Source organism: Cryptomeria japonica, chromosome 2 (assembly GCF_030272615.1).
Source record: "Cryptomeria japonica chromosome 2, Sugi_1.0, whole genome shotgun sequence".
NCBI classification, from domain to species: domain Eukaryota; kingdom Viridiplantae; phylum Streptophyta; class Pinopsida; order Cupressales; family Cupressaceae; genus Cryptomeria; species Cryptomeria japonica.
The window spans coordinates 139,407,358-139,432,975 of NC_081406.1; the positions used below are offsets into that span (position 1 = coordinate 139,407,358).

General features: G+C 33.6%; 1 protein-coding gene across 1 annotated transcript; it reads right to left on the minus strand.

Moving 5' to 3' along the window:
- Positions 1–16,242: 16,242 nt before the first annotated feature.
- LOC131073223 (alpha pinene synthase, chloroplastic-like) lies at positions 16,243–21,188 on the minus strand. The gene is made up of 7 exons (XM_059213303.1): positions 21,155–21,188; positions 21,022–21,050; positions 20,591–20,679; positions 19,787–20,002; positions 19,621–19,702; positions 18,042–18,290; positions 16,243–16,362 (listed from the first exon to the last, which is right to left on the minus strand). The coding sequence occupies exons 1-7, from the start codon at positions 21,186–21,188 to the stop codon at positions 16,243–16,245; spliced, it is 819 nt and encodes a 272-aa protein (XP_059069286.1).
- Between the last annotated feature and the right edge of the window lie 4,430 nt (positions 21,189–25,618).

The following is a 25,618-nucleotide window of genomic DNA, read 5'->3' on the forward strand; positions in this document are numbered from 1 at the left end:
TATAACGATTGATATTTATTTGGTCATACATAATTTTTTTAGAAATAAGATAAATTTATAATTTAAATTAGACATAGATTATTAACACTCATATTTAGTGGATTATTTTTTAATATTTTTAATTGCCAAATTATAAGTTTACTTGAATTATAATATTATATTTTTTATTCCATAATTCTTAAATTTTTTTGTATATATGAAAATTTACTGATAAGCTTATTTATTCAAACAACAAAATCACTATAGAATACACACATACTATTTAAAAATATATATACTTTTTAATTTTCCGTGTGCATCAAGTGGAGACCTTAATGTTGGTAAAAATTCTCTTTTAACATGAGTGTGATATTATTATTTTAAAAAGCGGCAACAAATCCAATCAATCTATTTTTTAATTAGTTTAGCTAATCAATACAAAGAATTAAAATTTTTGAACAAAAAACTGTTGTGTAAATTTAATGGCAAAGAAACGTGTGACATGATAGCTATGTCTCATATCTTTAGCAAATATCTTCAAGTTGGGCTTTCAATTTTACATTTAGTACCCATTTTAGGCCATTTTAAAAATGATTTATTAACAAAAGTATTTATACTAAACATGATTCTATTTAGGCAATTCGTATCTAACTTTTTAATATTTTATTGCAGTTTGATAATGTCAATGAAAAATGACATCAATGTTAAAATCATAATAACGTTTAAAATATCTAAAAACATGGTTATTTTAGTTATTTAATTTTTATGTAATTTTTTTTTCTTTTTAAAAGATGTATATATTTTTTTATTATAAAACAAACATTATCAAAGGCATTGACCCTTAACCTAGTCCAAGGACTATCAACAACACTTTAACAACACAACAACAAAAAAAACTTAAAACAAGAATGGATCATAGTAGTAAAAGAGAGAAACATGTGTATACCCCGTAGAACTTTAACCACATCATAAGAAAAAATAGACAAACCTAGACCTAGGGGGTTGGCTTATGGAGCGTAGCCATCTCAATGACGTTGTCCCAGTCCTTAGAAACCTTTAGAGTTCCTTGTAGGATTGTTTATCCACAAAATCTTCAACAGTCTTGTCCCATAGAAAACAAAGGGTCATCGTCGAGCTGTTCATGATTCTCATGCAAAATTTGTTGATGCTAACCAACTGCGTATCTCTGATGTCCCATCTGTGCTTCATATCCTTGAGTTCCTCCTTGAAATTTTGTATTTCCTTGTCCACTCCAACACTATCTAGATGGTCTTGCAGCTCTTAGACGTCACATTTGAGGGCCTGAATCTCATCATCCCTGGGGAGGTCAGTGGGCTCCAATATCTCATCCATCTATATTTCTTGTTGGTCCTCTTCCATGGGAGAGCATCTCATCTTTTTTCTTCTTCTCCCTTTCTTGTCACTTTTCTTACCCTTGTCTATTCCTTCTACAACAACCTCTTTTTTACCCTCAAGCCCATCATCCAATTCAGAAGCTATCATAATGATTGGGTCCACATTCTGTATAATTTTATATGGGGCCACATCTTCAAAATTATCAGTGGCGAGATCATTTATTGCATTCAAATATTGAGGGCCCTGTAGGGACCAAAGTCATCCATGTTGTCAATAGTGTCAATCTATTCCCCCTCAGGTTCATTTAAATTTCTACCACCCTCACCCATTTCAGGATCATCTTCAGTATCAATGACAATTTCATTCTTATCATTTTTCTCACTAGCACCCTTGGAAGAAAGTCTTTGGTACCTTCTCCTTCCCCTAGATTCTAGACAAAGTCATCTTCATCCATGTCCTCCAAGATAGAATTATTAATCATATTTTTTTTTCTGTTTGCTAGGACATTTACCCTTGCTCTTAGAGAAAAAGATTTTCCACCCTTTAGTAGTAGAGGAGGAATGGAAGGTAGGGGGGCTCAACTTGGTGATGGTAAATAAAGAAAAGGGGAGAGGGGAGGAAAAAAAAGCTTCATTAGAGAGTTCGAATAATCTAGAAGGGGTCACTCCCCTTGCAAATGCCACCCAAGATTGAGAGGCATGCAAAGGGGGTTGAACTAACATAACATTACGTGGAGGGTGGGGAGGGGTTTATAAGGCCAAATGGTAGTGATATCTAGCCTATTGATCAGACCCTGGTGTAGTGGAATAGGTTGTTTATCCTCATTCTTTAGTTCAAGTGATTCCTTGATATAGTATTCCAGAGAATACAAAAGATAGAAAGGAAAACATAAAAGATCATGACTCCTTAAATGATTTATCAAGGGAAAATGATAATATTATTAAACTTCGTGGAAACTCTTAAGAGAAATATTTTACTATCATTAAACATACCATGTCCCATGGATGTTTGATTTCTTCTTTGGTGAAACCACCTTGTAATTTGATAGGGGTCTCCTTCCCCTTGAAAAATCAGGTTGTCAATGTTTCTTGCATGACTCATCCGCTTCCATCTCCTTCCCTCTAGAGAAAGGAAAGTCACATGAGCATTCACTTCATTAGAAACTTCAAAGGAGATTCCCCCAACAATAACTCTATGATTATTCTTAGAAACAGTGAATTGAATAGAGAGTTGTTCATCATGTCCATGCAGGTTTTCCATGAACTTCATCAGCCACCTTCAATGTAGTAGTTCGAAACTACCAAGTCCTTCTTGCAATCGTCGGACTTATCTAGCTCAAAGAAAACTAAATTCCCTCCCATGGTAGATTCACTAGAATTAACGGCTAAAGAACTTTCTTGAACTCTCGATATAAACCCTTTAGATTCAAAAATAGCAAAAAAAAGAGACCTTGTAAAAACAAGATTAGCTTTAACAAAAATGTGAAAATTATAGAAATCATACAAGCCAATGGTGAAATAATTTCTCAAATTATCCTTCAGACAAAGAGACACATGTGAAGGGTAACTCCATCCTTGCAAAGTTACATTAGTGATTAATGGTGTTGCCTTGTAATTGGGGCATAAGAAATAATCATTAATAAGACACCCATGTGTCCATCAAATCTCTTTTCTTTCCATGTGTGCACAAATTTCTAGAGGTGTCACATGTGCTCAAACCCAAACTTAAACTAGATCATTAAAGGAAACACAAAGAGGAAATACCAAGTGATGATGGCGAGGAGGTCACACACATAGAGGCTTAGTTGGCAATCCACGTCATATGACCATTATTTCCAGTTGACACTGAGTCAATATTATTCAAATTTGAAAACTCCCTCTTCCAGTAACACCCACAACCTAGATGAGGAGGACGGGTAAAATTAGAGGGGAAAATATCCATGGGGGATTTGAGTGTTATACTCTCCTTGGAGGAGTATCCTGACATTAATGGGTAAGAAATTAAAACTCCTCCAACATCTTAGTCCTTGTCTAGGGAGGCCAAGGGCTGCCATGGCATTTGCAACCTTGTTACCTTCCCCAAAAACATGACCCATAGTGAAGGAGTCAAAACCATATATTAGCATGAGAATATATATGATAATTCCATCAATCAACCAATTGATTTTGTCTAGCCCTTTAACAACATCAATGATGACTTTGGAATCTCCTTCAATAGCAATAACCCAAATCCCAATAGAGGGAGTGATTCAAAGATCCCAAGAAAGGGCCATACCTTTAGCCTAGTTGCTAGTACGACCATTCAAATTGTTTGTATAAGCATCCACAAGCTCGTCAGAGTGTGATCTGAAGATTCCTCCACCTGTTGCCAGCCCCATAGAGTGCCTAGTAGCACCATCAAAGTTTATCTTAGAGTAACTAGGGGACAAAGGTGACCACTTGGTATTCATTCTATGAAAACTTTTGGAGTTATCAAAGGTTACAAAAGAGGATGAGAGATTTCATTGACTAGAAAACTCAATGTGACTAATAGAGGGAGGGTTGGGGGGGTTTAACAACTATTAAAAAGATATCTCTAGAGGTTGAGGAAGGATATAATAACTATCTATGTAGGGGTTTCAACATCATGAAAGATCATTTTATTCCTTTCCTTCCAAATGCACTAGCCCAGGTTCGATGCTATTACCCTCCATAGCTAGCGAATCAAGGGATTAGAAGTTGAACCCCTCCATTCCTACATCAGGTATGTCAAATCCTCATTCATGGTCCAATAAAGATTAAAATTTTGAAGTGAGGATTTTGTTATGAAGGGAATTTCACCAGAAGAAATTAATTTTAGGGATGAGGTGGGGGTTCCAAACCTGCTTTCACCAATTAGGGGCATTGTTATCCTTGAGAAGGATGTGACAAGTTGTCTTAACTAAAAAGTCCCCACTTGGGTTCCATCTCCTAATGAATTTATCCTCCCAGTGAAAAAGGGGTAGTCTGGCCTTATCAAGCATGTTTTATAGCTCTTAGGAAAAAGGTAGAAGGTGGGGCTGGTCACAATAATAGGCCAAAATATCCTTCCAAGTGTTTGCACAGAGATACTTGCTAACCCAATGAACAAAGAAAGCAATAGTGCAGCCCTATAGTCTCTTGAGGGAAGGGAAGGAAGTCAAAGGTTTATCTCCCAACCAATAGTCCTCCCATAAGTGGATGTTTCTTCCATCTCCTATGAGGCACCTCAGACAATGTGAGATAATGTCTATGCACCTTAGAATATTGTTCCAAATTTTGGAGTGCTTGGGAATATCGTCCAAGTCCAGAACCTTGTGGAAGTTATCTTGACCAAGATACTTTTCACACATAATGTGACCCCAATTAAAATTTCAGTAGGCTAACTTCCAAGAAGTTTTATCCATAAGAACTTTATTAAAAAGAGATTTTTTCCTAATTCCTATCCCATAATTACTTTTTAGGTTGCATACTTTGTCCCAACCAACCAAATCCAAACTCTTATTTTCTTTCATACTTGTCCAAAGAAAATTTCTTTGGATTCTTTCCAATTTCTCATCCATTGAGTTAGAGATTTAAATAATGATAGGAAATACAAAGGGATCCTTTTCAAAGAGGAGGCTAAGAGATAAAGTTTCTTCTACATTTTCTCAATGATGGAGTCCCAAATGGAGTTAGAAACTTCTTTAATGGTAAGGGGTAGTCTAAGAAAGATGCTCAGGAGGGAAGCAATTTGACATCCCAGAATACCCTTGATTTGATTTGGAGTCTATTGGTAGTATGAAAGAAATAAATATTGCTTTTCTCATAATTGATATACTCTAACTAGATGCATTTGCATAATGATTAAGATAGGTTTTCCACCCCCTATCTTCAACCACTGAAGATATCCCAAAAAGGATGGTGTCATCAACAAACTATTGTAAAACTGTTGGGGGGGGGGGGGTTGTTGAGGAAGTTGGCTTGATCCCCATTAAAGTTACATTGTGGCCTAGAGAACTGAAGTTTCTACCAATAACCTCAACTAGAATAATAAAAAGTTAGGGGGATAGAGGATCACCTTGACAAAATCCCTTGTATGTCCCAAAAGGATTCCCTAGGGATGTCATTAACAAGAACAAAATATTTGACTATGGTAATGCATTCCCTAATAAGGTTATTAAGTCTATCACCAAACCCAAGGTTTTTAAGGACTTTGAAAAAGAAATTATAGTTTTTTTCATACGACTTAAAGATTTCAAGCTTCAAGACCATACCTAACTGACAACTTCTATCCATAGAGTGAGTAACCTCATGAGTAGTGATGGTAGCACCCAGGATTTGTCTTCCTTGTACAAAACCTTTTTGTCTTGGACTTATACGATTATCAAGGAAAGGCTTAATCCCATTGACAAGGACTTTGGAAAATAATTTGTAGACTGTGTTACAAAGGATGATAGATTTAAAGCCCTTGAGGCATGTACGTTCTTGAACTTTTGGAATCAAGGCAATAAAAGTGGTGTTTAGCCTTTTTAGCAACTTAACTAATCTAAAACAATCCTTAGTGGCCATCACAACATCAACACCAATGATGTCCTTGAAGTCTTGGAAGAAAGATGGAGGGAATTTTTTTGGGCTTGGGGCCTTGTACGCACCCATAGAGAATATTGTCACCCTCACCTCGTCATCAGTAACTAGGGCCATGACGATAGCATTTTCCTCCTCATTCAGGGGATTTCAGAGGCATTGAAGGAGAGTTTCATCGAAAGGACATCTTCAAACAACCTACAAAAGTAGTTTGAATACATAGACCCTAAAGCATCATCATCCTTAATTTCCTAGTTCTGATCCTTCTTTAAGAAAGTAACTAGATTTATTCTCCCATGCTTACTAGCTAACCTGTGGAAGAAAAAAGAGTTTCTATCTCCCTCTCTCAACCATTGGACTCTAAATTTCTACTTCCAAAATATTTCCTCCTACTTCAATTTTTTTTTTCCATGCCCTTCTTAAAGTTTCCTCTTCATCATGGGTAGTATCAAGGAGGTCTCCTTGATCAATATGCTCCTAGATTGCATACAATTTGCTACTATGTTCCTTTTTCTTAAAAAAAAAATTCCATAAGTATTTTTGTTCCATCCCTTCACATTTCTTCGAATCAGGCCCAGATTTTGAGTCACCCTAAACACAAGTGTAACTGTGATAGGGGTGTTCCAGCATATTTTGATGTAGTTGCTAAACTCTCGATGAGAATTTCATATTAATTCATAACAGAAATGGTAACCTACCTTGCCATGTTGAGCAGGACATACTAGAAGTATGGGATTATGGTCAGGCACCGTTTGAGGTAAGGCAAACAAGGAGACATTGAACCAAGATCCCAATTGCACAAAATAAAATATCTTTCCAATTTGACCTAGATGAGATGATCACCTTTCTTGTGATTGGACCAAGTAAAACTCTGTCAAATCAACTCCACATCCATTAGCCCATTATTCTTAATAAAGTCAGCCAAGTTCGTCATGTTATCAGAATAAACTAGGAGGCCCCCAATCTTTTCATGAGAGAAAAGAGGGGATTTGAAATCCTCAACAACCATCCAATGAACATCAGAGTCACTTTAGACTAAAAGGGAGATGTCATTCCAGAGGGTAAAGTGACACATTTTAGTTTGGTGTCATAAACATTGATAAGAAACTAGGAACCATTATGGGAAGATAACTTAGTAGCAAGGAAGCTGGTTGAGGAAAAGACAAAAATGCTATAAAATCATAGGGGATCCCACATAATAATACACCACCAGAGGCCCCAATAGAATTACTAATGAGAAACAAGAAACTGGGTCATATTTTAGCAGCAATGGTAATAAAAGAGGTATCAATCATTTTAACTTCCTGAAGTAAGAGAACATCTATCCTATTTTTTGGAACATTAATTTTGGGGGCTATTAAGGCCTTGCATGTTCCATGAAAGGATCTTCAATTCTTAACTTTGGTTGATTCCTCTTGGGTCCTATGCCTTCCATTTGTGATTTCCCTAGTCACTTCCTTTTGTTAAGATAGTCTCTACGATGGTTGGAGATCACCTTTGGTTCAGTCCCAACATCATCTTTCATGTTCCTAGTCATTCTCCTATGTGTAATCCAACCATCACCACCAGAGAGGAGACAACTTCCTGATGAGGCCCTCAACGAAGAAAAATTCTTCAAAGGTGTAGAGGGGACAGTCATGCTAGTTGAACAAGTCTACACAGTCATCATTATTCAGAGCCTTGGAATTTGGGGTCATGACCTCCCTAGTTTTTCTAGCAAGAGTTGAAGGCCAGTTTGGGATCTCCCCCTCCTCCCGAGGTGTCTCCCCAAAAGTGGGGCCAGAACTAGGCACACTAGAGGAAATCAAAAAGGCTTGCCCATCCTCATTAGGTAGAGGCTGAGGTACCCCTAAGAAATCTTATCATTTGTAGAGTATGGTAAGGAGGGGAAAGGGGTTACAATAGCCCCACCAATAGGCTTAGTATGGGTTTCTAGTAACTTATCTATTCCTTCTTAGACGAGATAGTAATCACTATCTATCACAAGACTAGTATCCCCCTTCTCTAAGGAGTCCACATTGGCCATAGGTCCTTTAAGCTTGAGAGGATTAGGATTAGGGGCCTTACATTCAGCGACTATATTGCCAACTTTGGAGATTTTTTTACAAAAGAGAGTAGCATCTTCATAAACAAAAACCTAAGTCTAACTTCCCAATTGGATTTCAGAGTTATAAAGTTGGGAAGATTTTTACTGACCATAGCCAAAACACAGAAGCAAGCATATAGAAACTTGGATTTAGCCTGGTATTCTAATATTCCACTACAAAGTGCCCAAACATATTTCCAATCCATCTAAACACCGATTCATCCTAGTATTCCAATGGTAGTCCCGAAAGACAAACCCAAACAGGGGCAAACTTATCCAAATCAATTGTCAGGTCAAAACTTGGTTTCCATCTACATAGAGAAAGGTGATGTTTTCCATACATCCAAAATCTAGAGAGAATGATGAGGACATCCTCCTCCATCATAAACTTAAGAAGAAATAAAGCATCAGGCATGGCACTAATAGAAACAATACCCTTTAGCTTCCATTTTGTAGTAACCAATTTCCTAACCATATTGATAGTAGGTCTGAGGGAGAAAAATTATCCCACTAGAGTATTGTTTATGTTGGACACCATACTATCCACAACTACATGTGATAAGATAATAGTTGTGCTCTCCTCATTTTGTATTTAGATAGGGAAAAAATTAGGTTTCTCCCCTCCTTAAGTGTTTCCAACAAGCACATTCTTCTATCCCTTGTCAAGTGTGCTACCATTTGGCACCACCTTCTATGTCTCCCCATATTTGGAAACAATCACATCATGAGAGATAGTCACCTTGTAATTGGAAATGGTCCTGTTTAAAGTTGAAAGGGAATTTGAATTCCTGGGTTGGGAAACTACCAAAGGTCCCAATGAAACCATCATCACAATACCATTTACTGACGTCTCATTCACATGTAGAGTGTTTGTAGGCCCCCCACGAGATGAGTAACCACCTTATCACCAAGGGAAACATTATCCCCAGAAAGAGTAGCAAGATTTGTGACAAGGTTTGTCACCATAGTAGAATCTAGGAAAAGATGAATAGGTGGGGGGATCTAACCTCCACCTTCCATGGACACCATGAGAGAGGAGATTCAAAATTCAAAATCTATGCGACAATAGGAGAGTTGCAGAGCACAAAATATTAATGTACATAGTTTCTTTAAAAGATAATATTTACTTTCTAATAGTGAAAATTATATATATAATTTTAATTTCTAATGGTGAAAAGTGTATATATAATTTTATTATTTTTTATATAACTAAACTTTCCACCACCCTAAACTACCTATACATATGAAAATTTCACTTTTAGAAATGCATATTTAAATTCTTCATTTTTTAAATTCAAAAATAATTTTTACCCACTATTGACCATTTCATTAGGCATTATGAATTGAATTGTCTTGTAATTATTTTAATTTGTGTGTTTGGTTATTGTATTTAAGAATAATCAATTAGTCACCTAAAAATCATTTGAGATAACATAAGACTTGTGAAGCACATCTAAATTTCAATTCATACATGTGGATTAAGAAAATTAAGTGCATAATTAGAGACGGGCTATATGATTATTAGTTGTCCTTAATCCTTATCTAAGTGTATAATATATTCTAATATACAATAGAATATGTATTTAAATATAAATATATCCAATATTATAATAAAAATTAAATAACTATAAATTATACTATATTTAATTTACATTAAACATAGTTTGTTTTTTTCAATTTAATGAAAAGTATTTTTTTAAATAGTCCTAAACTCATTAATTATTTACCCAATTATGAGCTCTTGTGGCAACACCTTCTAAAGTAATATGAGCACTTGCCACACCACCTTCTTCAAATTGAAAATTGGTTAGAGATATATGTTTTATATTAAATGAAGTAAAGTTTCAAACTAGATCTTTTATTTAAAATAAATCTCTTTATGTATTACTATATACAATATTTTAATTTAACATAACATAAATGATTGAATATAGTTTTAAATTATTATTATTATTGGGAATGAGAAAGCTAGGATTTTTGTGGGTAAAGACCCAGGTGAAGAGGATGAGGACAGTGATGCAAATGGGCTGGGAGAAGGTCTTTTCCCTTTAGCCTATGCTTGCTACTTAGCCCTGTATGTCGGTTTTTCTCTTGGATGCGGTTTTCTAAAGATCTGGGCTGAGTGCGGTGGGGAAGGAGATGACCTTTTCCTCCCTACTCTCCTTGGTAGATGTTGGGGATTGCAAGATTTTTTTGGGTGCTGAAGGAAGGGGTACCTCTAGTTACATGAAGGTGCAACCATGTTGGTGGGTTCTCTTGGCTTTGGGTGTGAGCAAGATGCTTTGTGTCTTTGGAGATGGAAGTCCCAACTTTTTGGGGATGGGGTTTTTTGTCTCTGTGGTTGGCTTGCTATGGGTTTTTCTCTACTCATGTTTGTGGGGCTTCCACTCTTGTGGGTGGTTTGGCTGTTTTGGATGGCCTACTGCTTTTTTTTGTTGGTTTTTCTATGTGGACTCTCTGTTCTCTATTGGTTTATTCCTTGGTGAGGGTTTTTTATGCTCTTCTTGTCCATTCTCATGGATCTTTGTATGAGGTATTTTTCTCTCCTATGGAGGTGGAGTGGTGGCATGGGTTCTGGGTTGAGATTCGGTTGTCATGGAGGTCAGGTTGCTCTCCTTCTTATCCTATTGTGGTGGACCTTTCTCCTATTGAGGTGGAGATTAGGTGTGGGGGAGTTTCTCGACTGCTATTGTTTGTGTTTTTGGTTGAGGGAGCCAGTCAAAACCCACACATGGTATTCTTTGTAGATGTTTTTGGGTTTGTCGTTTTATCTTTGTTTTTGAGAATGATTTTCTAGTTGCGGGAGCTTGTAAAATCCCTCTTGGTCAGATTGTACTTTTAGGACAAGATGTTGTTTTCTGGGCCTTAGCAAGTTGTGGGAGCCTTGTAAAACTGACTTTCTTGTTGAATTGTTTTCCTTCTTTTCCTATTGAGGTATCCCTTTCTACCATTGAGGTGGAGAGTAGGTGTGAGGGAGAATTTCGGTTGTTGTAGTTCATGCTACTGGTTTAGGGAGTTTTTCATAACCCTCATGGTGTTCTTTGCAGATGGTTTTGGGTTCATAGTCTTATCTTTGTTTCCCAGAATGGTTTGTTGAATGTGGGAGCCTATAAAAATCCTCTTGGCCAGATTGTGCATGTAGGTAATTTTGTTGTTTTCCAGGCCTTAGCAGGTTGTGGGAGCCTTGTAAAACCCACTTTCAAAGTTGAGGGAGCCTAGAAAAATCCTATGCTTTTAGATTTTTTCTAGGACTAGCTGGTTGCCAACAATTTTCAAGGGCCTGGTTTGGCCAATGTTTTTTTTTGGTTAGGTGTTAGTTGTGTGGTCTTTTATGGCGAGGAGCTTCTGTCACAGGTTATGGGAACCTAGGATAACCCTTCTTATTGGCTGGAGGTGCTAGTTAAAACCCTTGTTCCTTGTATTTTGTGGTCTAGTGTCTATTGATTTAGACCATCTGCTTGTGCCAACCTATGTTGTAATGTCTTATGTGTAAGGTTTAGCTGGTGTTTGGTTGCATGTGGATTCTCTAGTTTTTTTTATTTGGGTTTGGGCTCTGGATGCCCGTATGTCGAAAAGATTTCAGGTCCTTTTAAAACTTATTGTTCACTGCCAAGTAGTCTAGTTCATTTCTTGTTTCCGGCTTTCTGGTTGTATGGGTTTTAGGGTCGCAACAAAACCTATTTTATCCTAATAAAAAACTATATATCTCCTACTTCTATCTTCTTACCTTGTATATCTCCTATCTCTATTTCCTAAAGCCTCTCGCTCATTCTTCCCCCTTTATCTCTCCTCCTTTCTATCCCTCTCACTTCATTAGCTTGATTATCTTCTCAATTTATAGGTTTTCTTTTAGTCACGTTTGGATCTCTAAAATCTAGTGCATAGTTGATTTGAAGATATTACATTGAACCTTTGTTGCAGAAACATCATGGTCAAACTTATGAACTTTGGTTTTATCGTATTTTTGTATTTTTTGACCAATTTATAAAAGAATCAAATTTAATATAAGAACATTTTTTTATATCGTTCTTGAATATTTATTTGTTTATCTTTAACTCTTTTATGCAAATGCCTAAAATATATTTGAAATTTTTTATTACTAATAATTATTCTAAATCTTGGCATGTAAGGAAATTATTATATTACATCATACCAATTGTTCGTCTATTTTCTAGTCTAACATAACCATACTATTGGCATGAACTTGACGCATTGCGTCCCTTGTTTACATATGCTAAGTCTAAACAACCAAGAGATGTGCATATAGAAATTATTCATAACTTTAAAACTATTTATCATTTTAAAAATCTAAAAGATATATTAGATTGTCTACTTTTATATTATAGGATTAAATTGAAAAATAGTATTTATTTTACAAATTAAGTTAATCGATAGATTATTTTTTAATATTTTTAAAATTTTAAAATTGAAAATTGATAAACAAATTATTTATTGTTAAATAAATTAAAAAAGTGTCACATCTACTCATATTTCCTTTACTTTAGATTACTCATACTTATATTGGCCACAATAAGACCTACTTTTTATATTGTTTTATAAGTTTGAATAATGTCTTATTGAAATATGTAGTTATGAACAAATGAATTTCAATTTAAATTAAAAATAACATCCTATAAAATATAAAGTGATTATACTAATAGAAATTACTATTTTATTTCCAAAATGTATGATAACTTATTCAATTATTGACATGAAATTACTTAAGTTTGTAATTAGCATTTTCTTTTTCACTCAGGTGGATTACTTAGCCCACCATGATGTCATAATACACTTCAATAAAATTTATTTTAAATAACATGGTTTGGAAAACTTACTCTTGGCTTATGATTATACAAAATAAAATGTCATTATAACTCTATTTGATGGTCTAATATATTTTTTAATAAATATTTCTTTTGAAAAATGTCTACAAGTAGCAAGAGGTCGCATCAAATCCTTTCCTTACATACTAACATCAAACCATCTCATAGATCTTTAGATCTTTTCTAAATATTGATGCTTTTCTTTTGGATTCCTGTAACTACTATGGTAGTCACTCAAATAATTTGTTTTCAACTTTTCGAAACTTTAATTAGAACTTCTTACAACTTCACTATCTATAAATGTCTTATGTAAAACAATGATTTATTTTGTCTCAAAACATTTTTTATCTCTTAAAAATTCAAAGCTTTCGTGATTGTTATCATTTTTCACATATGAACATTTATACTAGAACACGTTTTTGAACATATTTGTTATATTTTTCCAAATTGATCCTTAGCTCCATCCATGTTCCATTTGCATGCAATCTGTAATCGATTATTTTTCATGCCTCTGTTCCAATATATGTTTTCTTAATGAGTTCTCACACCACAACTACTACAAGGATGTATATTCTAACACTTGTACTTTAATGTTCTTTCATATTACAATGAGAACACGACACACACAACATTAATTGAACTAATTTTTTTATTCTAGAACACCTATATCATCGTTTTCTTTGCCTATGATATACTCAAGAACTTAATTTTTTGGTCTCATAATTGGTTCAATAGGCTTTATAATTTCTTGTTCACACTTTCGTAATCCTTAACCAATATAACCCATTTTTTTAATGATCTTGAAACCAATATTATTTTCACAATATCATTGTTATTCTCATCACACCTAACACGATTAGCAGACATATTATATTTATCATCTTCATCTTGACAATATTTATCACAAAATAACTTAACAAAAATCACACTTACGGAATATACCATCAAATAGAAAACACAAATCATTTGTGTCACATGAGACATCACAAAATGAAGGGTTTGTAATTATACATTCACTGCATCCAACTAATTGATCATTCTCTTCTTTCAGTTTTAATGTCTCTATCTTCTGTAAAAAAAAAAATTATTCTAGCCTCTTTATCTTGTCTTCGAAATCATCAAATAAATCCGATCTTTCCTCTAATTCTTCATTTTGAATTTTAACTTTCTCAAATAAAAAAATCATATTTATCTTTTTGTTTCTTATAAATTACATTTATTAATGTTCATTAATTCTTCTTCTAGTTATTTCTTTGTTTTGAACCCTTTTAAAAACTTTTCCTATTTAAATAATATGACATTGTCCTTGAATCTGACATGGAACCAGTCATAGCTAGTTCAAGACAGCATATCTATTTGTTGTGACTCAAACACAAGACCTCTCTTGAGACAAGTTCGCAATATAATGTTGTGGTGCGGAATCATCCTCATATCTATAGTTAGTCTCCATAAACTTCACAAATTCATGATATGTCTTTTCAGTTTGAAAAAAATAACAAAATTAATTTTATCAAATTTCTACAATCCATAATCCAATCTATTTCCCAGTTGTTCTACTTTCACACACGTAAATAAATAAAGTTGGGCAAACTCTGTCCTACCAAACAGTGCGACTCAAACCCTCAACAGTCCAGATGGAATCCCATGCCTTACTTCTCTTCAGAAACATCTTGAATCTCTCCATTTGGGCCTTTACATAGGCGAGGTGCGATGAATCTTCACACTAATATAAGCACGAATAGAGGTGAGGTGCGATGAACAATAAATTGCAGATATAATAGATTTTGATCTCCAATGGGATAGATTTTTAATACAATCAATTATTTTTTAATCGAATCTAAACACAGGAGTTGATAAATAACGAATAATTATAGTTAATTATTATTTTGCAACTATTGTAATAATCCAATATAAACAAGTGCGGCAAGCAGCAAAGTTCCTGCCCGAGACTGCGAAAACAGTCTTGATTTTGTCTTCAGAAAGCTAGATTGTTTCTAGTGTAAATAATACACATACAGTTTGATTTCAATGCTATAAATTATGGCAGTTCCTAAAACAATAAATAATAGGAATATAATCGTCACACAGGAGTGATAACCGATCCAGATTTTTTATTGTTTATTTGGCCAATATAATTTGAAACCCAAAGAATCTCTGTAAACCAAAGAAGCTTGTATATAAGAAAAATAGTAACATTGACAAAAACATGGAGTAACTGTCTAATCATTGAAAATAATTTGCCAGCTTGCCAAATGATGCAGAAAAGTAGTAATTCAAATAATCTCCCTTCTCCCCTCTGGCAGGCAGTAGTGGGTGATACACAAATATGTATCACCCAAATATTTTTGCCAGATGGACAAGGATTTTGGAAAACTGCACATGATCATAATATAGTTGTTTGATTTTTCCCTAAAAATGTATTTCAACTCAGAGCTGCTATTGGGCTGTCATATCTCTCAAAAGTCAAGTTATAAATGTGAAATCCTGTCATTTCCTCATAGAAAAGAAAATCTGCACAATCTTGCTCACACAACATATTAAAAGTACTCCAATTCATTGCAGTTTTGATCATAGAATAATTCGTTCTTTCATTTAAAAATAATGAATTGCTATATGAAACATAATACAAATGAATCTTTATATGGATTTTAAAATGTGCAATAACTGATCCCAAACATAATACAAATGATTGCTTGTACTGCATTATGCTTGTTCGTGAATTGCTTTTCTAAAAAGATTTTGCAGTAACCATCAAGAATTCATTGCATTGGATTTTCAGCAACCATCAAGAATTCATTGCATTGGATTTTCTGTACATGATTTGAAGAATGACAAATGGCCATCATGTAAAATATTATAGCCAACCATCATGGGTACATTTTGAATAAGCTGTTATTGATATCTTGTAAGTTCAATGCTACCTACTTCACCTTGGCATTTACGAAAGATGATTTATTGATAGTACAATTAGCTTGAACGCAAAGGACATGTTAGAAGACCATCTCTGCCATTTGATTTCAAAACCATTGCCTCTGCTTGTGTTTTTGTCTCAGAATAAATATCATTATGCTGTAGTCAAAATCACCTTGCCTAAAATCACAGAAGAGGACTTCGCTTCAGCCCCACTGACACTGACCTTTAGCTAGTAGGGTTGTGACAAAGGAAGAACTAATAGGAATCATGAAAGAATTCTATAATGTCACTCTTAGAATAGGAAGCATCTGAGGAAGGATATATCAGAACCCTAGCTATCGAAAATAAAACTTGATCAATTGTAACACGGAGCCTCCATGTAGGATTTAGAAGAAATTAAACTATACAACAGAGCTTACTGAATGATATATACTTGTCCAAGAAATTTGTTTGAAGTCATTGCTTAATGAATGGTATATACTTGTCCACGAAATCTGATTAAATTTCTTCACCACATCACCAGCTAATGATTTAGATGCTTCTGCGTTAGCATGACTGTAAACCCTAAAATCACCGTCTTTATAGATGCCACCTTGCCTTGAATCACAGAAAAGAGCTTCGTTTCGGCCCCATTGACAGTGCCCTTTAGCAAGGGATATAACAAAGAAAGAACTACAGAAATCGGGAAAGAATTAAGTTATTTCACTCTTAGAAAAGGAAGCATGTAAGGAAGATTTTCTTAAAACCCTAGCTCTCCAAAATAAAACTTGACCAATACTAATACATACTCTCCTTGAAGGATTTGGAGGAAATGAAACAATACAACAGAGCAGAAAAAGAACTGAAGCAGACAAGTCATCAGAAGCCATATCTTAATGCATGATATGCATAACCAATTTGGATGAATGGATTGAACTATATAAATAAAGTAGGTGATTCATCGAACAGACGGGAAATAGGGATGTAAATTAGATGATATAAAAAAGTATTTTTTATAAAATTTGAAATTTGAAAGCCACCACGCTCATTATAGAGCTTACTAGGAAGTTCAACCTACACTTCTTATCTATGGGTACGCGGGAGACTACAGGTGCAACTCTCATCGATGCCCACATGTAGCATGCATGCAAAAATAATAAAACCACAGTTGCCAACTGTTTGTTTCAACTATTCTTGTTTTGCAATCTCTTGCACTGAAGGTGATCACCAAGAATGAGTATCCCAATAACACTATTTTGTCATCCTTTCTCTCAGAAGGGAATACCCCAAGATCTGCCAACCTTCGTTAATTGTGTGTTCTCTCTTATGGGAACCTATGAATTGCTCTGAATACCTCTGTCATCCGTGTGCAATGCCAATTAGAGATCACCACAATATTTGCTTCAAACATTTTTCTTAAATAATATGCAAGTTGAACAACCTGACATTAGGCAAGACAAAAATATTTGTAAATACTGGTTTCTAATTCTCCCATTGCAACTGGATTAATTACTAGTTAACAAAAGAGGCCTCGGCTATAGTCCCTATAGGCAAGAACTAATAACTTCCCCTTTTTATCAATGCATTTTAATTATACTCCATATTAGGATCCTTCTTCATCATAATTCTCATAGCTAAATAATTTATCATTCAAAATTTAATTTCATAAATATCATCACAATTATTCTATTTTCAAGTGAAGTAATTATTTAATCTAAATTGATCTAAACTTATTTGTGTGCTTTGGTTTATTTACCATGACTTAATATTAAAAAATTATATTTTTCCTTAGAAGAGTATAACTATATTGATGGTGTAAGTAAAAAACAATTCAAAATAGAAGTTCTATTTCATTTCTAGCTTGAGCTTAATACAATATATTTATTTAATATTCCTCATACAATAGAGGCTACATATTCTTAAAACATACATATGAAGGGAATATGAATCATATTGGAAAAGGTTCAATCATGGTTTTGATGATATGATTCTTTGTATCTTTGCTAGAAACACTAAATCCATCTCTCTCTTTATAGAGAAGTTGTAAACCTTGGGATAATGCATAAGCACAATCTTTGCTAATGGGTGGAACATTATCAGGTTTCAAATATTCTCAATTCAACTCTTTGAGGAGTTCATCACATAAGGCCATGAGATAATTTATAGCCTCTTTCTTAGTAGATCCAGGGTGGTCTCTCATATAACAAGTTATACAAGATACTATTTCTCCATGATTAGCTTCAGCTTTCAAATAGCAATCACAAAACATTAGTTTAGCTAACATTACACTTATTTAAGAAAAATAAAATAAATGCATATTGTATTAAATATTTTATATCATACCTCAAAGGTTCTTGTATCACCTTTAACTCTAAGTGTTAAGCCTAAAAGTTCATCAAACTTTGAAGGATAATCAATTTCTGGTAAGATGTTGTCTGGAAGAATTGCATCTACTGCTAATATAGGTTGTAAAGTCACCACACGTGAGCCACCAATAACTTTTCCATTATCTAAATACTCCTCCAAACTTGGTACATAACCTTCAACAAGCCACTTTGCTTCTTGCATATATGAATCAATGTAAACTTCCCACTGTAATTGTAATGTTCAATAAAGTTCATGTTATTAGTAGTCACATCAATATATTTAATTAAAAAAATGATAATTTTGTACTAAAATAGAAACATTTGTTTTAACCTTTAAATGTTGCAAATTAACTTAAAATAGATTTTTAAATTATAAAATAGAATTTTAATATAAATGTCTAGATATTGTGTCAATAGATAACATTTACTATTTAAAAAATAACAACATACAATTTGAAGCTTACTATTCAATTCACTACAAAAAAATAAGTTTTAGTAAAATTAATATAAATAAAAATAAATAAAATATTTAAAATATCTATAAAATAATATAGATCTCTCTCTCTCTCTCTCTCTATATATATATATATATATATATATATATATAAAACTTAATGAAACATAATCTTAATAAAATTAAAAATCTTTTCAAAATCTATATAGTTATATATATACATATATACATATATATATATGTATATGTATATATATATATATATAAATATATATATATATATATATACATATACATATATATATATATATATATATATACATATACACACACACACACACACACACACACACACACACACACACATATATATATATATATATATATATATATATATATATATATATATATATATATATATATATATGTAATAAAATTAAAAATATTTTCAAAATCCTTTTATGTTAACATCTTCAATAACTTGAAATCTAAGATTTGAAATCTTCTCAAGCTTCTTTGTCTACTTTTTCTTATTCTCTAATGAATATTATAAACAACCCTCTCTATATTTTGCAAATGTATATATTTACCATTTCACAATACATAGTTTCATAAAATTAAAAAGCTTTCTAAAATTTTTTTATGTTAACATCTTCAATATCTTGAAACATAAGATATGAAATCTTCTCAAGCTTCTTTATCTACTTTTCTTATCCTTTAATAAATAATATAAACAACTCTCTCTATAAGTCAAAAGTTATAAATAATTATTTTCATATATATGACATATTTCTTAATTATCATAACATTATTTATATTTTCTTTGGACAAATGCCCTCAATATTCTAAATTCTTACACTTATAAACACCTTAAGCCTTCTTTACCTATTTAAGTGTTCTCGGATCGTTAGTATTAAATAAATTCAATAAAGTCCCAAATATTATAGAAGGGCTCCAAATGTTTAGGAAAAGATAAACTTATGTGATCATTACTATAAATTTTAAAAGAGAAAATAAAAGGAGAGATGAAAAAGTGGATTTATACCACGTTTTTAACATAGTCAAACGTATCTCAACCTTGAGTGATTTGGGCTTCTCTGACCATGTCCTTCACCCCATCATAGAAGGCTATATATGCAATTTTCATATACTCTGGTAGCCCCTTTGTGGCCGATGGATCCCATCTGTCAACAAACCCAAAACATCATGCATGAGAAGTGCCCTAACTTCTTGCTTGATATGAATATTAAATTATTATAAATCATTACTTTTTAATGGCTTCAATGAAGAGTTGGAGCTCCTCATAAGTTCCATATGTGTCATAAACGCCATCCAGATATGTTATAAGTGCAGATAACTTTGCAAACCCAATTCTGAATGCATAATACTTTGGCTCAATCACACCACCAACTACCCAAAAGTAGTATTCAACATGTCTATGTCGAGCAAATTCTAGTTTTGACAAACCAGATTCTACCCACCACCTACATATCCACAAAATCTACCCATTATAGTCATTCCCAATGCTTAGTTGCAAACTACTTGTAATAATTTTTCGCAACATGCAAATGTATCACCTTGAAAGGATCTGAAGCTCTCATTGTTGGAAATGCAATGAGTGATGCTCAAAATAAATTTATAATACTTTTTATTTTCTCTTGTGATTGAGTACTAGACTTCAAGAATTTCCTGTCTTTACCCTTGAAGCTCTCCAACACATCTTACCAACCCCTAATTTAGGGCACCAACCTAAGGAGTACCAACCCCTAATTTAGGGCACCAACCCAAGGAGCATCAACCCCTTCACCGAGCACCAACACAGTGATCACAATAACATATATCAAAACAATAGTAATAACCTTGTTACAAAATAGCTTTGTAACTCTCACACATATCTCTTCACTAGTTCACATCTATTTGGTTCTTTGCTCACCTTCTCTGGCTCTTCCTCTACTCTATCTCTGTTGGTTCTCTGCTCTCTGTTGCTTGTTGTTGCTGCCTTACCGGTTTAGACTCCACCTCTTCTCTACCATTTTACTGTTCTCTCTAATCACTACCAATTCTCGGCTTACCAGTCAAGCCTTTCTCCGATCTTGCCTTGTCGAATCTTCACCGACACACCCACTGCACTGCAACACCTTCTGCTACCTTCTTGTAGGTTCTACCACCACCAGTTCACTTGACTGCAACACACTTTGCAGCTTACCGGTCACTCTAACCTTACTAGTTAAGCTTCTGCTAAACCCTCTCGTTGGTTACACCTCCAACACTCAGTCACTATGATCTTTGATGAACTCTCTAACTAGTTGGCTCTCTGTTGCACTTTCACTATCTATTCTTCAACATCAGGCCTGTAGAATCAATCAAATATAATATCTGGTCTGCATATTTATATGTGAACTTTCCCACCATAACCGACATTCAAACTTCACATGTCTAGGATTTCTTCATCGACCATGAGGCATACCAAATCCAATCAGATCTTGTCCCAGAGATTGATCACCTGCAATAGATCTCTCAACTCCGCCAATCCTGTTGCATCCATAACACGTTTACTATATTTAGCAAACACAACATGTTTGTTGGTTTGCACTTGTCAACCAAAATGAGGCAATCACGCAGTTAGCTTCACTTACCTTGATCAACACCTAGACACACTGCATCGATCATGATGCCAACGAATTAGATCTTTGTCCTCTGATCTGTCTCGAGTCCCATCCTTCTACTCTCGGCCCTTGATTTACGCCATCGACATTAATATCGACCAATTGTCAACTACCTCACAAGACAATGCACGGTCCATTTGTATGAAACCTGGACTCCACGTGGCATCTCTGTCGGCATGCACCTCAACTCAGTCACCGTGTCGGTTTAGACTCTGTCACCGACCATAACACACAATCGGTGCTCATCTACCAGTTCACTAACCCTATCGGTTATACCCTAACTGGTGAACCTTCAATCCTGTACTTTGCTCGCTTAACGATTGACATACTTAACTGTAACCACCTTGATGACACCATGTCATCAATCTTCAACAGTCCCCATATGTCTGCATCTGCATTCTAGTTGTACTCTTTGTCTGCAATTTCTCTCTTTCTTGTCCTATTGTGGTGGCCCTTTCTCCTATTGAGGTCGAGAGTGGGTGTGGGGAAGTTTCTACAGATGGCTTTGGGTTTGTGGTTTTATCTCCATTTCCCAAAATGATTTGTTGGTTGTGGGAGCCTATAAAAACCCTCTTGGCCAAATTGCACTTTTAGGTAAAAGATATTGTTTTCTGGGCCTTAGTAGGTTGTGGAAGCCTTGTAAAACCCACTTTCTTGTCACCTTATTTTCCTTCTTGTCCTATTGAGCTGGCCCTTTTTCCTATTGAGGTGGAGAGTAGGTGTGGGGGAGCATGTCAGTTGTTGTAGTTCATGTTGTTTGTTGAGGGAGCTAGTCATAACCCTCATGGTGTTCTTTGCAGATGGTTTTGGGTTCATAGTCTTATCTTTGTTTCCCATAATGGTTTGTTGTTTGTGGGAGCCTATAAAAATCCTCTTGGCCATATTGTGCATGTAGGTAATGTTGTTGTTTTTTGAGCCTTAGCAGGTTGTGGGAGCCTTGCAAAACCGACTTTCAAGGTTGAGGGAGCATAGAAAAACCTTATGTTTTTAGTTTCTTTTTGGGATTGGCTGCTTCCCAATAGTTTTCAAGGGCCTAGTTTGGCCAATGTTTGTTTTTGGTTAGGTATTGGTTGTGTGGTCTTTTGTGGCTAGGAGATTCTGTTACAAGTTATGGGAGCCTAGAAAAACCCCTCTTATTGGCTGAGGGTGCCAGTTAAAACCCTTGTTCCTTGTATTTTGTGGTCTAGTGTCTATTGATTTAGACCACCTTCTTGTGCCAACCTATGTTGTAATGTCTTATGTGTAAGGTTTAGCCAGTGTTCGGTTGCATGTGGATGATCTAGTTTTTTTTATTTTTGGTTTGTGCAGTCTTTGAGTTTGGGCTCTGGATGCTCGTAAGTCTAGAAGGTTTCAGGTCCTTTTAAAACTTATTGTTCGCTGCCAGGTAGTCTAGTTCATTTCTTGTTGCCAACTTTCTGGTTGTAAGGGTTTTAGGGTCCCATCAAAACCTATTTTATCCTAATCAAAAACTATATATTTACTACTTCTATCTTCTTACCTTGTATATCTCCTATCTCTATTTCCTAAAAACTATCTCTCATTCTTCCCCCTCTATCTCTCCCCCTTTCTATCCCTCTCACTTCCTTAGCTTGATTATCTTCTCAATTTAGAGGTTTTCTTTTAGTCATTTTTGGATCTCTAAAATCTAGTGCACAATTGATTTGAAGATATTACATTGAACCTTTGTTGCACAAACATCATGGTCAAACTTATGAACTTTGGTTTTATTGTACTTTTGTATTTTTTGACCAATTTAAAAAAGAATCAAATTTAATATAAGAACAATTTTGTTATATCATTCTTGAATATTCATTTGTTTATCTTCAACTCTTTTATGTAAACACCTACAATATATTTCAAATTATTTTATTACAAATAATTATTCTAAATTTTGGCATGTAAGGAAATAATTGTATTACATCATACCACTTGCTTGTCTATTTTCTGCTCTAACATAACCATACTATTGGCATGAACTTGACGCATTGCGTCCCTTGTTTATATATGCTAAGTCTAAACAACTAAGAGATGTGCATATAGAAATTATTCATAACTTTAAAACTATTTATCATTTTAAAAATCTAAAAGATATATTAGATTGTATACTTTTTATTATAGGATTAGATTAAAAAATAGTATTTATTTTACAAATTAAGGTAGTCGACAGATTATTTTTTAATATTTTAAAATTGATAAAAAATTATTTATTTGTTAAATAAATTTAAAAGTTTCACATCTACTCATATTTCCTTTACTTTAGATTACTCATACTTAGATTGGCCACAATAAGGCCTATTTTTTATATTGTTTTATAAGTTTGAACAATGTCTTATTGAAATATGAAGTTATCAGCAAATGAATTTCAATTTAAATTAAAAATAACATCCTATAAAATATAAATTGAATATACTAAAAAAAATTACTCTTTTATTTTCAAAATGTACAATAACTTATCCAATTATTGACATGAAATTACCTAAGTTTGTAATTAGCATTTTTTTTTTCACTTAGGTGGATTACTTAGCCCACCATGATGTCGCAATACACTTCAATAAAATTTATTTTAAATAATATGGTTAGGAAAAATTACTCTTAGGTTATGATTATACAAAATGAAATGTCATAATAACTCTATTTGATGGTCTAATATTTTTTTTAAAATAAATATTTATTTTGAAAAATATCTACAAGTAGTAAGAGGTTGTATCAAATCCTTTCCTTAAATTCTAACATCAAACCATCTCATAGATCTTTAGATCTTTTCTAAATATTGATTCTTTTCTTTTGGATTCCTCCAACTACTATGGTAGTCTCTCAAATAATTGGTTTTCAACTTTTCAAAACTTTAATTAGAACTTCTTATAATTTCACTATCTATAAATGTCTTATGTAAAACAATGATTTATTTTGTCTCAAAACATTTTTTATCATTCTTAAAAATTCAAAGCTTTCATGATTGCTATCATTTTTCACATATGAACGTTTATACTAGAACAAGTTTTTGAACATATTTGTTATATTTTACCAATTTGATCCATAGCTCCATCCACATTCCATTTGCATGCAATCTGTAGTTGATTCATTTTTCATGTCTTTGTTCCAATATATTTTTTCTTAATGAGTTCTCAAACCACAATTACTACAAGGATGTATATTCCAACACTTGTACTTTAATGTCCTTTCCTATTACGATGAGAACACGACACACACAACATTCCTTGAACTAATTTTTTTATTCTAGAACACCTATATCATCATTTTCTGTGCCTATTATATACTCAAGAACTTAATTTTTTGGCCTCATAATTTGTTCAATAGGCTCTATAATTTCTTGTTCACACTTTCGTAATCCTTAACCAATATAACCCAATTTTTTAATGATCTTGAAACCAATATTATTTTCACAATATCATTGTTATTCTCATCACACCTAACAAGATTTGCAGAGATATTATAATTTATCATCTTCATCTTGACAATATTTATCACAAAATAACTTAAGAAAAATCACACTTACCAAATATACCATCGAATAGAAAACACAAATCATTTGTGTCACATGAGACATCACAAAATGAAGGCTTTGTAATTATACATTCATTGCATCCAACTAATTGATCATTCTCTTCTTTCAATTTTAACGTTTCTATCTTCTGTTAAAAAAATTAAAAATAAATTCCTCTAGCCTCTTTATCTTGTCTTCGAAATCATCAAACAAATCCACTCTTTCCTCTAATTCTTCATTTTGAATTTTAACTTTCTCAAATTCTTTTTCAAGATTATCAATTTCGCATAAAAAATCATATTTATCTTTTTTTTCTTATAAATTACATTATTAATGTTCATTAATTCTTCTTCTGAATTATTTCTTTGTACCCTTTTACAAACTTTTCCTATTGAAATAAACGATTTTAACTTACCTTCTTTGCACACCTAACTATGATTCAACTACAGTGATGTAGATCACTTTCTTTCTTGACGATGAATGATGGCTTCACATGTCTCTTAAAAGAGTTGTGACTCAATAAAATTTTCAAATTGAATACTCTTGACTTAGCTTTAATTGGCTTAACCGACTTAAGAGTTGTGACTCAATCACCTTCGATGGACTGAAATCTCTCCTTAATTTCCTTGTAGTAGATGGCTTTCCTTTTAAAATATATCAAAATATCATTATCCTTTATACTTTTATAATGATACATTTTAATAACCACCGGTCTCTTGCTTTCTATTTCCCAGTTGTTCTACTTTCACACACGTAAATAAATAAAGTTGGGCAAACTCTGTCCTGCCAAACAGTGCGACTCAAACCCTCAACAGTCCAGATGGAATCCCATGCCTTACTTCTCTTCAGAAACATCTTGAATCTCTCCATTTGGGCCTTTACATTGGCGAGATGCGATGAATCTTCACACTAATATAAGCACGAATATA